This window comes from Bombus flavifrons, chromosome 15, assembly GCF_040668555.2.
Source record: "Bombus flavifrons isolate JBK064 chromosome 15, iyBomFlav1_principal, whole genome shotgun sequence".
Lineage (NCBI taxonomy): Eukaryota > Metazoa > Arthropoda > Insecta > Hymenoptera > Apidae > Bombus > Bombus flavifrons.
In genome coordinates, this window is record NC_138456.1 from 10,549,334 (window position 1) to 10,564,828 (window position 15,495).

The 15,495-nt window shown below is 26.5% G+C and overlaps 3 protein-coding genes across 11 annotated transcripts; 2 read left to right on the plus strand and 1 right to left on the minus strand.

Annotated features, from left to right (window-relative positions):
- Positions 1–423: 423 nt before the first annotated feature.
- phtf (putative homeodomain transcription factor) lies at positions 424–5,257 on the plus strand. Its single transcript, XM_069128623.1, has 16 exons — positions 424–449; positions 528–667; positions 782–993; positions 1,081–1,267; positions 1,359–1,495; positions 1,573–1,675; positions 1,768–1,980; positions 2,172–2,236; positions 2,378–2,547; positions 2,683–2,819; positions 2,948–3,257; positions 3,392–3,620; positions 3,757–3,852; positions 3,943–4,086; positions 4,208–4,303; positions 4,383–5,257. Exons 1-16 carry the CDS (start codon positions 424–426, stop codon positions 4,530–4,532), a joined length of 2,415 nt encoding a protein of 804 aa, XP_068984724.1. The 3' UTR covers positions 4,533–5,257.
- A 395-nt stretch (positions 5,258–5,652) lies between these two features.
- On the plus strand, positions 5,653–9,924 carry pasha (microprocessor complex subunit partner of drosha). Of its 3 annotated transcripts, none has more exons than XM_069128369.1 (7): positions 5,653–5,941; positions 6,933–7,356; positions 7,712–7,795; positions 7,927–8,311; positions 8,411–8,688; positions 8,756–9,192; positions 9,372–9,924. In XM_069128369.1, the coding sequence occupies exons 2-7, from the start codon at positions 6,954–6,956 to the stop codon at positions 9,702–9,704; spliced, it is 1,920 nt and encodes a 639-aa protein (XP_068984470.1). In that variant the 5' UTR covers positions 5,653–5,941; positions 6,933–6,953; the 3' UTR covers positions 9,705–9,924. The 3 variants fall into 3 exon arrangements, with proteins under 3 accessions (XP_068984470.1, XP_068984469.1, XP_068984468.1); XM_069128368.1 differs by having other exon boundaries at positions 6,936–7,356; XM_069128367.1 differs by having other exon boundaries at positions 5,654–5,941; positions 6,925–7,356.
- A 308-nt stretch (positions 9,925–10,232) lies between these two features.
- Positions 10,233–15,338, minus strand: Rilpl (Rab interacting lysosomal protein like). 7 transcript variants are annotated; one of them, XM_069128376.1, is made up of 7 exons: positions 15,056–15,338; positions 14,271–14,621; positions 14,023–14,143; positions 13,789–13,907; positions 13,240–13,610; positions 13,021–13,119; positions 10,233–12,956 (listed from the first exon to the last, which is right to left on the minus strand). In XM_069128376.1, the coding sequence occupies exons 2-7, from the start codon at positions 14,580–14,582 to the stop codon at positions 12,833–12,835; spliced, it is 1,146 nt and encodes a 381-aa protein (XP_068984477.1). In that variant the 5' UTR covers positions 14,583–14,621; positions 15,056–15,338; the 3' UTR covers positions 10,233–12,832. The 7 variants fall into 7 exon arrangements, with proteins under 7 accessions (XP_068984477.1, XP_068984475.1, XP_068984476.1 ...); XM_069128374.1 differs by having other exon boundaries at positions 14,002–14,143; XM_069128375.1 differs by having other exon boundaries at positions 13,789–13,916; positions 15,056–15,337.
- Positions 15,339–15,495: the final 157 nt, after the last annotated feature.

Consider the following 15,495-nt stretch of genomic DNA (forward strand, 5'->3'; position numbering starts at 1 on the left):
ATATTATAAACGTGTGACAGTTTCAACAGCGAACGGATAAAAAATATTACATGCATAATTATTTTTTCGTACAAGACTTTATTAGTATACATTTATAAATCAGAATTAATCGAAAATAATCTTCTTATTAATTGTCACAATTATTGTTAGGAATCTAGAACATTTTGTTTCTAGATAATGGCGTAAAATTATTGAATGCATTGTGAATATTCGTATTTTATATGTCTCATCTGTCGGTATATCCTGACTGAAAATATTATTTGTAAATAACGCTTGTTATATATTATGGGAGCAACATTTTCTTTAAACATACTAACAAAAGTATACGGAAAATCATCTTCCGTTCGCTCAAATATTGTCGATTATTGGTTAAGATTAAAAATTAACAGTCATTCTGTACGATTACGATAGCGATCGACAAAAATGAAATTAAACGAGCTTGTTTATTGGTAAGAAATTTATGTTTTCATCACATTTCGATCAAGATTATATGGCTGATTGTACATTTAAAACAATTCACGGTTTAGGTATCAGAAGAAAATTGGTACTTATGATAAGCAACAATGGGAAAAAACCGTGGAACAACATATTCTTGAAGGATTTACACATGTTCCAATGAGAACTGCAAAACTAAAAACGGAACTTATTGATGTAGATCTTGTAAGAGGTAACAATAAACTAAGAAATTATAATCAAAATTTAACTGTTAAGCTATTCAATATTACGATATTTATATTTATAATCAGTTAATATTCTATTTATATAATATTAATGCATATAGGTTCTTCTTTCCCAAAAGCCAAGCCAAAGCATGGATTGTCAACTGTAGCTTGCTTGGCACTTCAGCGTTTATTGCTTCTTCCTTTATATAGAAAATGGTGGATACAGCAAACTAGTTTATCAATTTTTACTTTATTTTTATTATTGTATAGTTTACAACTGATCAATATGGGTATATATTTTTGTCAAATGGCAAAGGACAATGAAAGTGATGTATGAAATGTTTATTAGTATTACAAATATACATACATCCATATATGTATGTATTTATAGATATATGTATAAGATATACATTTACAGATTATATCAACTTCAGAGGTATTAATACCTGCTATTATGATGTTGACATTATGTGTTGTTCATTCCCATATTGTGTCAACTCATTCAGGACCAACAATAGGTGATGGACAAAATAAGCAAAAAATAGTTAGACGTTTAAGACACACTAGATGTCGAATGGGTAAATCCAGGACAAGACAAAACCTGCGTAAGTTTCTTATTATTTATTGTAGAATTATTTTATATAATTATCATGTATGTGGATTTCTATTTTAGTTTATATTTACTATATCCTGTAGGTTTGCATAAAGATTCTAAATCATCTCAAGATACAGCATCTGAAAAAGCTAGCACAGTGAGTGATGAAGTATTAACATCTGTGCGATTTGCTAAAAAGGTTGTAATTGAAAATTCTCTGACTGTTAGTCGGTCACAGGTAATTATAATTTATTATTTGAAATATATAAAAACAGATTTTTAAAAAACTTTATGCATAGTAGTTCACTTTTATAGGAATTTCTGACAGCTCAAGCATCTTGTGATAATGAGCCAATGAATGCGGCTGTGAACCATCCCTTACCCATAAATGAGGCTTCAGCTAGTCATACTCAATCAAGTTAATACATTATATACTGTACTAAAACTTTCTGTCTTATTGTTAGTTATATGCTTTTGTTTAAATGCAAAGTATACTTCTTTTTGTTACAGATGAAGTTTCAGATCCAAATATAAAAAATATACATCAGGATGATGATGGATTTGAAAGCTTAAATGGAAATGTGTCCAGTGATAATGATAAAAGTGCTGCACGAGTACCAGAGAAATTTAAACATAAACGGGAATTACTTAAAAATAATGAGGAACGCATTCTTTGGTTAGAAGATTCTACTAGTCAACAAGTTTTGCAATCAAAATTTCCAGGTTTGATTTTTGACAAATTTTATTTAAATATTTCATATAGTAACATTATGCAATACATGATACAAAGTGCTAGTATCAGTTTAAAATAATATATTTTCATATTTTAGACATATATTTATTTATTAAATCTCTCTAGCAATTTATCTAATATCTTTATTAGCTAAAATGATTGTCTTCCACTTTCCATGCAGCATCTGAATTATTAAAGTCACAGGAAAATTCCTCAAATAGCGAAGCAGAAACTTCTAACAAGATGGTAAATATCCTAATCTTGTTTTTAACTTCCATAGTTTATTTTTCATATTGTTAATTTTTCTGTAATGTATTTCATTATATTAGATAATTATGTGAGTTACTTAAATATAAACATATTAAAATTTTAAGTTATTATTTAAAGGATAAAGATCAATGTCTAATGGGAATAGGATCAAGGGAAGGACGACAACAATGCGAAAGTGAAGAAGAAGGAGAATGTGAAGAAACAGTTACAAATCATTTAACAGAAGCTACAACATCTGCTACAGAATGGATGGGAGTAACAACAAATAGTGATGAATGTAGCTATAGGTGAACAATTTTTTAGAATCTGAAATTTTATTTAATTAGGTCTAAATTAATTAGACTGATATTCAGTAAAAGAGATCATCTTACCATTTATATCTTTATATTAAATTGGCTTTTTAAATTTAAATCCTTTTACAGTTCAGAACTTGAAGAATCTGATCTCCATAATGAAACCAACAAAAATTATGGGGAATTTGTTGAACATCCTTTTTCTTGGGAATTTGAATTACCACCCTCCATAATGCTTATTTCTAATTGTGCTTCATACGATCGTGGTAATAAATTAAATTATAATAATATAGATAAAATTTAGTATTTAATTATAATTTTAGATGTATTTTCTGTTATAATCTATTAAAATTAAATGTTATAAAAATGTTATAATCTATTAAATATATTTTAGTTTCCTGTACTATATGGACACGACGTGATATAAAAAAGGCTGAATTATCGGTGCTGGATATCAGCTCGGCTATTATTGCTAGAGTAGAATCAATGCCTGAGAATATGAATTACTTTTATGGAGGCTTAATGCTTAGTGTGGTATTAGCTTTAATACCATCTATTAAACGATTGAGTGATCATGTTGGGATGGACAACAGTAGCAATGTAACGAGTTCCTTAATACCAAATGACTTGACTTATGTCAATTTAGAAACATATAGTGATATTTTAGCTAAAGTTATAGATTTGACTTTTGGGACAACTCTCTGGTATATACACAATATAAATCATTATATAATAAATATCTTAATGAAATAAAAACTATTTTACTATGTAATAAAATGTAGTATTGTTGGAAAAATGTCTGTGGGAAAAAATTAATGAATGTTATTATTAATTTCAGGGAACGTATAGTAGTGCTTATATCAGCATTTGAAAGACTTATATTATCCTCTTTATTATTCTTTTTATTAGCAGTTGCAGAACGTACTTATAAACAAAGACTTTTATATGCAAAATTATTTTCACATTTAACATCGTCAAGACGTGCCAGAAAATCTGATTTACCACATTTTCGATTAAATAAAGTACGCAATATAAAATTGTGGTTAAGTGTCAGATCTTATTTGAAGGTAAAATAAATAAATAAATAAATATATATATATATATGAATGTATGTGTTTAGTTCTAAGCATATTCTTAATATATTTGTAATATATCAATCTTTTAAGCAATAATAATTCATTTCCAATGTATCATGTATTATAGAGAAGAGGACCGCAACGTTCTGTAGATGTAATAGTATCAGCAGTATTCATTGTTACTTTATTATTGTTATCATTTGTGAGCTTGGAGTTAATTAAGGTAAAAAGAAGAGTATAAAAATGTTACAGCGAGAATATACATAAATATATAAAACACTCTATAAGTATAATATTAATATTTGTGATATAGGACCTTGAGAGTTTACATTCCCGATATAACGTTGAAGCATTGTTTTGGAGTTTTTCTCTTGGAATATTTATATTACGTTTTATGACATTGGGTACGAAAATTAATAAAAAATACAGAAATCTTTCTGTGTTAATAACTGAACAGGTAATTAAAATAAAATAATTAAAATAAATTAAAAACGATATATATAACGTATTTAATACATATACAAAATGTTATTCATATTTATTTTAATTTGAAGTATTTGATATTGTTTTGTTTTTAGATCAATTTATATTTACAAATAGAGCAAAAGCCACATAAAAAAGAAGAACTTATGGTAGCAAATAATGTACTCAAATTAGCAGCAGATTTGATAAAGGTAGTATGAAAACGCATGTCCTTGTTATTACATTTGTAAGACAACTGATTCAATCAAATAATTAGTATATATTTTGCAGGAACTTGAATGTCCATTTAAAATATCTGGTTTATCAGCTAATCCCTATTTATACACAATTACAAAAGTAGTACTATTATCTGCTCTTTCGGGAGTGCTTTCTGAATTACTTGGATTTAAGCTTAAGTTACATAAGATAAAAATTAAATAAAAAGAGGGATATTATATTAAATATTTATTTCCATATAACTACCTCATGATGTTGAATCATTAACGAAAATAACTTTGTTATTGATATTCTATAGTATTGTTTTAAATATTGAAAGAAAATATTTCATTTTTTAATTTCTTAGTTTACGTATATTACGTATCATTGTTATTTTATGATATTGTTAGGAATTCTGTTTTATAGCGACGAATTAAATCACTAAATTGTTTTTATTTGTTATAATAAAAGGTAATAAAAGTTCTGCTCATAATTATTATAGTAAACTATATTGAAATATTCTATAAAAATGTCAGAAGTAAATATTTATTTCTTTTAAATTAACCGTTATTTTACAATCTATATGCAACCCATATGTATTACAATCTGTTATGCTCATAGCAAAATTTAGATATAATCAGAGAGGAAATTTCCAAATATAATTGTTCGTTTAATACATAACAAACAATTTAAATATATATTTATTAATGCTTTATATACATGTATAGAATATCTAAGTATCATGTACATATAATATTGTAAATACTGCTGCAAACAATGCTTTAAGTGGAATATACAAAATATAAAATAAAACAATTAAGTCATGTATATGTATGTATTGTATGTATATATACACATATACTCTTGCAATTATAAATACTGTGACTTAAATGTAAATTATGTGAATTTTACCGTATTCGATCTTTTTGGCGAATCTGTCTTCTAAAAAATAAAATTATATGCAATATAATCTTGATTTTAGTTTAAATACCGTTTATATTTTTCGTCTATAATACTTATAATAATTATAATTATTATAAAATAATACTTATAATAATTATTATTTATCTATTATACATAGAAATAATAATAAGTAAAATTGTACACATGTAAAATTCAAATCTCACTTTACTTAGATTTTATTTTTGCTTCTTCATTTTGACGATTAATTAGTAATAAATTTAAAAATACATATAACCAAAATCAAATATGATACCATCGACGAGATAAGTACAGGTATGTCTTAGGTCCTTAATCAATAGTCAATGCCAGTCAATGGTGATCTATGGATGAGATACATTCATTGGCTGAGTATAGCTTTCTCAATATAACGAAAGAGAGCGTTGGAACACAAAAGTTCCTATTCTATTGTATTATTACATGAGATATAGCTGAAATTTCAAACAAAATGAATATAAATTTATCTTAAATAACTAAGTGCTGATTTAAAAATAATTTGTGTTCTAAATAAAACTGATACAGCAGTTTTTCTTTTAAATCATAAATATTAAAAAAGTGTCAGTAAACATAGAGTATCTAAGATAAACTGTACCTAACCCAACATTGTTAAATGGTCGGTGAATTAGTGTTTATAATTTTCGGAAATATACGATATTGTGATATAATAAATAAAGGTATTATTACGAAGCTATATGAAATTAATAACGATGTATTATAATATTGATTTACATTACTTGCTAAACACGAAAATCATATGCTTTCACTATCAACTTATATAAAAAGGCAGAAAGTAAATTTTTTACTATTACAATAATATAATTATCCGTATGATTATTTTATCTATCACTCAATTTGTGTATATAGAACAAGCCTTTTTAAAAATAAAATACGTTTATTTAATGTATATGAATTAGAAAACTGAGGAGCAATTCTATTATAGTAAAAAAGTTTGTCTATTTTATATGTGTCTCAGATAAACAAGGGAGGATTTCATTATACTGTAATATGTACAATTCCATTGATTCAAAACTTTTTTGTGATATATTTTTATACTTTGTACATATTTTCTAAATATATTACATTTTACTAGTGTATATGATATAAAAATATTAAACTTGCATGTAATTTATATTAGCTTACAACAGGAGCATTTGATATATTATTTAAACAAATCTAATTTTCATATCATTAGTGCATTATTCGGACTAGCAACAGGTTCAATTTTTCAATGTTGTCCCTGTCTAGTTTCGGAGCCAAGCAAGTGTGTCAACTACATTCTACAATATTCTGACAATATGATATATTATTTGTGCAATATGTACTCATGGATATATAATAGGCCCCAAACTGCTAACACTAATGCAAATGTCCAATTTTCGTTGCCATTTTTAAAGTGGTTTCAAATTGATTGGACTTTGGCCTCATTGGTGAAAGTGGTGTGGCCATGCGACGTGCTTGATATTATTTAATCCACGGGTTATTATATACAGAGTTTGTGTTTAAGTTTATGTAACAAATTTTGCTACAAAGATAATTAAAAATTATTTGCTTGTTAGTATATGAATGTGTTAAATATTTAATCAACTATAAAAATTATAAGACATAAAATATCCTCTAAATTAAAATTTGATATGTTATTGATAATTAGATCTTACAGTATTTTAGCAGATCCTTGTTATACATATAATGGAGATTGATAAAGAAGTTCCTGAAGAAATCCCTAAATCAAATATGGCTTCTCAAAATGAAAACACAAATGAAACAATTTTGGATAATCAACAAAGCACGTTGGAAATAAATACTGATAATCAAGGTAGAATGTCAGACAGAAGCAATTGTAGTGATATAATGGAAGAAGAAACTATATCTGTTGATGATACAAATGCATACAATGGTTCTACTACCGAAGACTGTATTATGGAATCTAACACAGATAGCATTGCAGCTACAGATGATTTAAGACAGTTTGATGTTTTGGATGATTTAGAACGCCATCCAGATCAGAACTGCTGTGATATGGATTCTGATACCAATGAAAGTATGGATTCTGATGTACCTGATGAAGAAATTGAAGCCATGCTTGAAGAAGGTAAATCTTACTATTTCAAAACAATTTTAAATTCAAAATAAATATACCAACAAATTTTATTGCTGTTTTGTAAGGTAAAGTATACAAGGTACTGAGAGAGAAAGAGAGACAAGCCACCCTGTATATTTTTAATAATTTAATTATTTCCAAAATGTATAGTTTATAGTAAGCATAACTTATATTAATATGAAAGAAACTTATAAGAATAGGTTAAATTGGAAAACTTTGTGTCTAAAATAAAATCATAAAAAGAAGACAGAAAGATAAGATCATTTGTTATTTCCTTTTATACTTCTTATATAGATCATGCAGCTGCAAAGTATTTTTTTAGTTAAGTATTATATGCTACTATTAGGTTTACCGGAAGAATTTAAAGGCAAAAGAAAAGACAAGAAGGATAGTGTACCATATGAAGAGAAAGTGAAACTCGTCTTGGATGGTGAGTATTTAAATATTTAATATATAAAAAGATTCCAATACTGTATAAAAACTATAGCTATAGTTACTGTGAAATTATCAAGAAGTTATATGTAAAGTGTAACATATAAGAATATAACTTTTTTTTTACAGAAATTGGACATAATCACTTTGATGTACTTCCAGAAGGCTGGGTACAGGTAACACATAATAGTGGAATGCCTTTATATTTGCATAAACAAAGTAGAGTTTGTACTCTTGCAAAACCATATTTCCTTGGACCTGGCAGTGTGAGAAAACACGAAGTGCCTGTTAGTGCAATACCTTGTCTTCAATATAAAAGAGCTCTTCATGAAGAAGAAGAAGAAAGAAAGAAGCAGAAAGAACGTGATCCAAATACAGAAGTGTGTAGCCTCCCTAGTGCAAAAATTGAAACAATTCAAGAAAATCGAGCGGCTCATTCATTAGATAGTAAACAATTAAGAAATTATTGCCAATCGCTATTTCGCTTTAAAGCTATTAAAGTAATGAGATTTCAGTAAGTATATATTAAATAATATCAAAGAAACAATAGTACTCATATAATGGAATAAAACTAGTTAACAAATTTTAATAAACACGCTCCATTATCATTTAGATCATGGTCAGCAAGGAGAAAATTTACAAAAAATAAAAAACATCGTAAACAACTTGAACGTCCTACTTTACCTGATGGAACAAAACTAATAACGTTTCCAGTTAGTAGTTCTGGACTAGCAGGAAGTAGCAGTGGTAATGTTGGAGATGATAGTACTGGACAAAGACCACCAAAACATTGGATAATGAATCCCTCAGGCAAAAGTTATGTTTGCATACTTCATGAATATGTACAACATGCACTTAAAAAGCAACCAACTTACAAGTTTAAAGAATTAGGTAAGTTGCATAAAAAATAATTCTTCAGTTAGTATATATTAAATTAATCTATTTCTTGCATTTTTAGAAAATGCAGCAACTCCATATTCTGCCGTTGTTTGTATAAATGATATGGAGTATGGAAGCGGTTTCGGTAGTAGCAAAAAGCAAGCAAAAGCTAATGCTGCGCGGAAAACTCTTGAAATTTTAATTCCTCAAATGAGAGATAAAATTTCTGGTGATAATGGAGGAGATACAGTTTCTGGTAATAACAGTCGAATGATTAAAGCATCAAGGACAAATTCTGATGCAGATTTATCATTCTTTGATGAAATATCGATCACCGATCCACGAGTCGCAGAATTTTGCGCAAAGACAACTGAACCGTCACCGCATGCTATTTTAATCACCTGCCTCCAACGAAATTATGGTCTTGGTGATATGCATATTAATTATTCTGTAAACACATTAAAACATCAACGCAATGAATTTACAATGCGTGTCGGCAAACATGAAGCTACCGTTGTAAGTAAAATTATAATCTATTAAATTATAATTAATTCAAATTTATATAGTCCCATATTTTATCTATTTTTCTTAAAAAAGAATACGCAACATTATAAATGTGTTCTTTTTATTTTAGTTCGCTTTATTTCTGTCATAAAGTACCTTTTAATCGTAACATATATTTGAAATAATTTTAGGTATGTCGTAATAAGAAAGATGGTAAACAACGAGCAGCCCAAGCTATCCTGCAGCTTATGCATCCTCATATCCAGTCTTGGGGATCCTTACTAAGACTTTATGGATCTCGAAGCGTAAAATCTTTTAAAGAAAAGAAACAACTAGAACAAGAAATCACGTTGTTACAAGGTAAAGCTGCTGTCAATCAACCAAACCACGCTATTCTAAGTAAACTTAGACAAGAAATGCGTAAACTGGCAGAACAGAGACAGGCAATACAACCTATCGGTAAGTTTGTACCGCTGGATTTACCAACTGGATCTGCAGCTAATTTGAACAATGTGGATTTATAACATACTAGTCAACTACTGTGTATCTTATAAATATTAGTTTATTTTGTAAGTTTTGTAAGAAAGCAAACGTTTTTGATTTACTTTATATTTTATGTTTTGAAAACAAGAGCGAAACATTTTATAATATAGTAATTTAAAAAGAAAATGGTGCTGATGCTTATCCATATTTAATATTTTGATATTTTTATTTCTTATGTATCTCGAAATCAATTTTTATAATCAATTACTTATTTTTATAATCAATTAAATAATACAATGATTAAGAGTATAATGGAATGTGAATGTTGGTTAAAAATATTTGAAGATTGTTTTCAAGATTTGGATTTCAAGAACAGTTTTGATATCGAGATATTACAGAATGCTACCTCAATCACATTAGTTTTCTTGCACTGTAAATTGTTAAATGTATTTGACAATATTGTTTTTTAAAATCACTATTGTTTCTATACATAAAGGGAATTTAATATTACATGTAAATGATTATTAATTGTATGTTATTTTATATAGAATTACCAAACACATAACGACTCATAAAACATAATCATTTATTTTTAAAGAACTGATTACAGTAAAGTATATTTCAGTTCTATAAACATTAAGGCATCAATCTTGCATATTAATAATGGTTACAATGTATTGAAAAGTATTATAATTGTCCTAATAAATTTGCTAATAGAATTAATAGAATATAAATAAATTATCAAATAGTGCATAAAACATTTACATCACTTATCTTCTTTGGCACTTTTGTATGATTTTTTTTCTATATTACTATTATTCTTATTCTGCATTTATGTGGTACTTTACTAATTATTTAACGATACCACTGTAAAATTAATAACACAAGTATTGAAACCTATTTCAAAGTTTAAGCTCTCATCGGAAATATTACAATGTATGTATTTCTAAATTCATTAAAAAGGTATTTTCATTCTTTCACCTTAGTATCATATTTCTGTAGAAAATACAAACATCAATCTTCATTATTTGTGTATTATAAATTATGGATTTCTTTTGTGTTAACTATGTGTAAATGAAATTTTTGTTTACTTAATTACAATACAATATGTTACATATATAAATTACTATATAGATAGAAAAATTATGTATTATACTATAATATGGTGACAGTAAGTAATATGATTAATATAATATTCTAATATTCTATTTAAAACATTGTGAAACTATGTGGAATAGATAAATTTTGTTTGGCATGTGTGTGTGTGTGTGAGTGAGTGCGTGCGTGTTTGGTTCTTTTTATATCATAAAAATTGTTACTTTTTGAGATAATATAGTTTAAAAATATTAGATTTACTGATTGTATAGTATACAAAAGCATCGTGTAATAAACAAAATCTTAAACTTTTTATCAGTTGTTTTAAAAACCTTGTTAAATTAATGCAAAATAAATACATTTACATATATAATAGGCACACGTAACAGGACTAGAATTATAATAATTGTAATAAATTATTTTTAAACGCGCACATGCGTGTGGAACATATTTCTATTATAAAATAAATATGTATATATCATATCCTTTATTTCAAAACATAACTTAAGTTACAGATATGTTTTATAGCTATTTGTAACTTAAGCTACAATATATTCTTGTTTTTCCTAATTTCATTTTATAGATGTTGTTAAATTGAAGCAGTTTTATTGAATACATGTATGTATACTGGTCTAAAAATACATATTTAACAAATATTAAATTTTTTATTTTATATCATGGGATTTGAAAAGTATAAAACTTTCCTATATAAAATTTTAGAAACTTTTAATCAATTTAAAAAATTGCAATTAAAAAACAATTGTTATTTTATAATTAAATTAATAATTATATTTTCATATGACAATATACATACTAGTGTAGAAATTTAAAATTTTAAACTCAGAATATTTATAAATAATATTTTTACAGGTTTCTCCTGAGATTATTGAAATTGGGAGTGAGAACTATATTTTTATTTCTTTTTTATAATTTTAATTTATATATCAATTTAACAAGAATGACTATTATCAATATATTTTATTGGTTGAATGTGAATGTCATTTTACGTGATTGCATATTTTCACATTAACACTACTATTATTATTTCTTGCGTAATTTTATATATATATAATTAATATTTTCATATATATTAAATATTAAATATATCTACGTTTATGATTTTCAAATAGTATTTACAATCTATATAAGTATAATATTTGCCTTTATTTTCACACTGACATTTAATGGCACACAAATTATAAAAAATGTAAACACATTATAATATCCAAATTCTTACTAAAACTATAGAAAAAATATATATACTTGTTTAAATGTAGCCAAATTTTAGTTAAAAGAATACTTATTTTAATTTAATATTTTAAATTATACTTGGACATAAAAATTTTTGAAAAGAAAACGAAGATATACAAATATAAATACTTTAAAAAACAATAATTATTTTTTATGTAATTATACAATTTTTATATTTATTATAATGTTAAATAACCTATATTGATAAAGATATATCAATACTTTTGGAATTTCATGTACTTGTAACTATTATGTATTAAATGCAAAAGAAATTATCATATTCTAATAAGATAAAACTGAATCTTTTTGTATCTAAAAACATTTGTTTTGTGTTAACTATAAATATATAATAAAGAAAAATGCTACTGCATGATTTTTATACAAGTTAAAGAGATTGTATAACTTTGTCTAGAATATTATATTTTATATCGTTACTTATATAAAATATAATACCAATAGAAATGATAAGACACTACCATATGCATCATTATCAACATTTTTAACTTTGGAGGCACGTCAATTCAATTGTTAACATATATTTAAATATAGTTCGTTTTAGATTATTTTAATAATTGATAAATGCAATGTTGCACATATATGAATAATCGTGCTTTTATCTAATTCTTTTTAATCACATATAATTAAATTTTCTTAGTTATTTAATAGTTGTAATTAATAGTTAAAAAAAAATAAGTTACGTACTTTTAATTCATTAAACCAATTTAGATACCATTATTAGAATATAAAATACTATGAATAAACACAAAGACATTATGTTCAATAAATTTTCGTAGGATTCTAAAAATTATTCGTTGAAAAACCATTATATAGATTCATCATATGTACTGTTTCCAGAGAGAGCCATTTTTGATAAACTAGAAAGACTTCGACGTGGGCTACTACCAACTAAAAAACTACTGCTAGACTCTGAGAAAATTTTCCGGAAACTGGAAAGTAGACATTGTTATTAAAAATTAGAATTCTTAAGTTTTTCATGTATGAGTTACTTACAATTTACGAATCCCAGATTCAGATGTCTTTTTCCATGGTGCATCATCTGGTTCATAGGGAAGAGGGCCTTGAACAGGAGCATCTTTATCATCTTCAACCCTATAATAATATCAAAGACAATATAATTTCTTAAATATTGTAATATTAAATTGTACTGAAAAAATCTTATTATAATTTACGGAGCAAGGCAAATTATTATTGTATATATGTGAAACGTACGTTTCAGGTTTTGGTCGATATAATTCTAGTTCATCTTCTAAATCTGATACTCTAGCTTTCAATTCATTTCGTTCATGTAAAATTTCTTTCAACTCGGCGGTAGTAAACCTTGGTCTGTCAGGATCATCCAGATCATATATAGCCTTATTTGTTAAATCTGGGCAACCCTGTAATTTACTTAGGTCTTCATTTTCTTTTTTTGCTAAACCAAGGCGGGCACGAAGATTTATCAATTCACGATTTTGATCTTGCAATTGGGCTAAGAAGTCTGCTCGTTCCTCTACTAAACCACGTGCTTGCATTTGGGCCTGACGTTGTTTCCGCTTTAATTCTCGACCGACAACTCCGAGTTTTTCAACCTGTGCTGTCAGCTGTATAAAATGGAACAATAATTTACAATAAAATATATATTATTAGTATCTAAAAAAAAAAGCGGAACAGACAATTAAGGAAATTATAAAGTATCAAACATATTACATTTACAAAAGCATTACTTAATCACAATTTATATTAATCACAAATTACATACGAACATAAGTACCAATTTACATTTTCTATTTCTGTATTTTTTTGCAGCAGCTCTTTGTCTCTTCCTCGAATTTGGTCTCTTTGTTTATCTATCATAGATCTTAAGTGCTGCAATACTGCAATATCAACTTCTTGACTAGCTGTAAAAGCTGGAAATATATTCATGTAACTAATAAGCATATATACAATAGAACATTTATAGCATCGTGTTAGTAGGAATAAGGTTGTTAGTACTTTGTTTACTGCTGTACTGACTATCACTACGTGATTCTTGCAGAGCCTCTGATAATCGTCTATTTTCTTCTTGTAACCTTGTAACCATTTCTACTAGGTCACGAGATTCTTGACGCCAATGTTCTTCAATTTGTTCCAGTTCCTATATAATAAATAAATGTTTCTGAATAAATAAGAAAACGAGCAAGTTCTAAATATGCATCTATCAAATATCTATGTATATGCATCTGTATATATGTGGAATTTATGAATTTTTTAAAATAAAATACCTTTTCAAATCTTTGCCTATCTTCAGCTTTTTCAATCTTATCACTTTCTAGTTGTGAAATCTTTGCTTGCAATTCTTGAACTGTAGTATTTTCACGTTCATTTTTGGTTGCAAGATTTTCCAATAATTCTAATGCATGTATTACTTTTGGCATAAGATTGGTCACAGAGTCTACTCCATATGAATCTATGAGTTTTTCACATTCTTTTCCTATTTCCGATGCAATATCATAAACATCTACAACGGATATGTCAGATACTACAGCATATTCCTCCATATTATGGGTTGTATAATTTCCCAAACAAAAAGGCATGAATACTCTTTATATCAAAGTATATTATATGTGAAGCTGCTGAAATATACAATAATATATTCTAACAGAAATTATATCAATTACTAACTAATATTAGTTTTAATATATTAATACAATGATTAATTAATTTAAATATTACAATTATTTGTAAAAATTTCAATACCTCGAAATGTGTTACGATCAATTAGTGAAATTAAAAAAGATACAATGGAACGTAACAAAATGTTAATATTAATATTAATTTAATATTATCATAATTTGCATTCAATATAACACACTTTTATATTAATTTAGGGCGTTAAGAAATTTAAATAATATTCGTTATACAAAAATATAAACGATTAGAATATATACATCGATAACAATTAATGTGTCTGAAAGTATGAGATCATGTCGATTAAGCACAGTTGCAATCAGATTCTATTTAGTGCTATATGGCAGTACTGCAGAGGTTCCACTTTTAATATACGTACATGTACATATAGACGATTTTCATCACAAGCACCGTATGTATCTTTTCGAAGTAATAAATTGAAATAGAAGAAAAAATTAAAGAAGTTTAAAATCGACAATCTAGTGATTCTAGAATAAGCCTAGTCTTCTTTTTGGTACAGCGATTTTCGCAAACTGTATCTATCGGCGAGTGTTAATCAAAGCGATACAATGATTGGACATTTCCAATCGAACGCAACAGAATCGCTCAGTAGTTACACATTTTCATAATAATATTTTCCCGAGAAACTATAACTCAAAAGTATTTACTTATATGTATTTTTGTATTATATTCAATGTAAAGCAAAATATCAATTAATTCCTTGCCTTACATGTAAACTACATTGTTAATTTTGGATGCTCTGTTCTAAAAAAATAGTAGGATACTTGTATACATACCTATGTCAACAACAATATGTGT

Excerpts from the sequence above, each read along its gene's own strand:
- phtf (XM_069128623.1), top strand. The coding sequence starts at position 424 with ATGAAATTAAACGAGCTTGTTTATTG. Across the intron at positions 1,676-1,767 it reads AGCTAGTCATACTCAATCAA|ATGAAGTTTCAGATCCAAAT; the intron begins GTTAATACATTA and ends TTTTTGTTACAG. Across the intron at positions 4,304-4,382 it reads TAGCAGCAGATTTGATAAAG|GAACTTGAATGTCCATTTAA; the intron begins GTAGTATGAAAA and ends TATATTTTGCAG.
- Rilpl (XM_069128371.1), bottom strand. The coding sequence starts at position 14,582 with ATGCCTTTTTGTTTGGGAAATTATACAACCCATAATATGGAGGAATAT. Across the intron at positions 13,917-14,001 it reads TCAGTACAGCAGTAAACAAA|CTTTTACAGCTAGTCAAGAA; the intron begins GTACTAACAACC and ends ATATATTTCCAG. Across the intron at positions 13,120-13,239 it reads TATCGACCAAAACCTGAAAC|GGTTGAAGATGATAAAGATG; the intron begins GTACGTTTCACA and ends ATATTATTATAG.
- pasha (XM_069128369.1), top strand. The coding sequence starts at position 6,954 with ATGGAGATTGATAAAGAAGTTCCTGAAGAAATCCCTAAATCAAATATG. Across the intron at positions 7,357-7,711 it reads TGAAGCCATGCTTGAAGAAG|GTTTACCGGAAGAATTTAAA; the intron begins GTAAATCTTACT and ends TGCTACTATTAG. Across the intron at positions 9,193-9,371 it reads GCAAACATGAAGCTACCGTT|GTATGTCGTAATAAGAAAGA; the intron begins GTAAGTAAAATT and ends AAATAATTTTAG.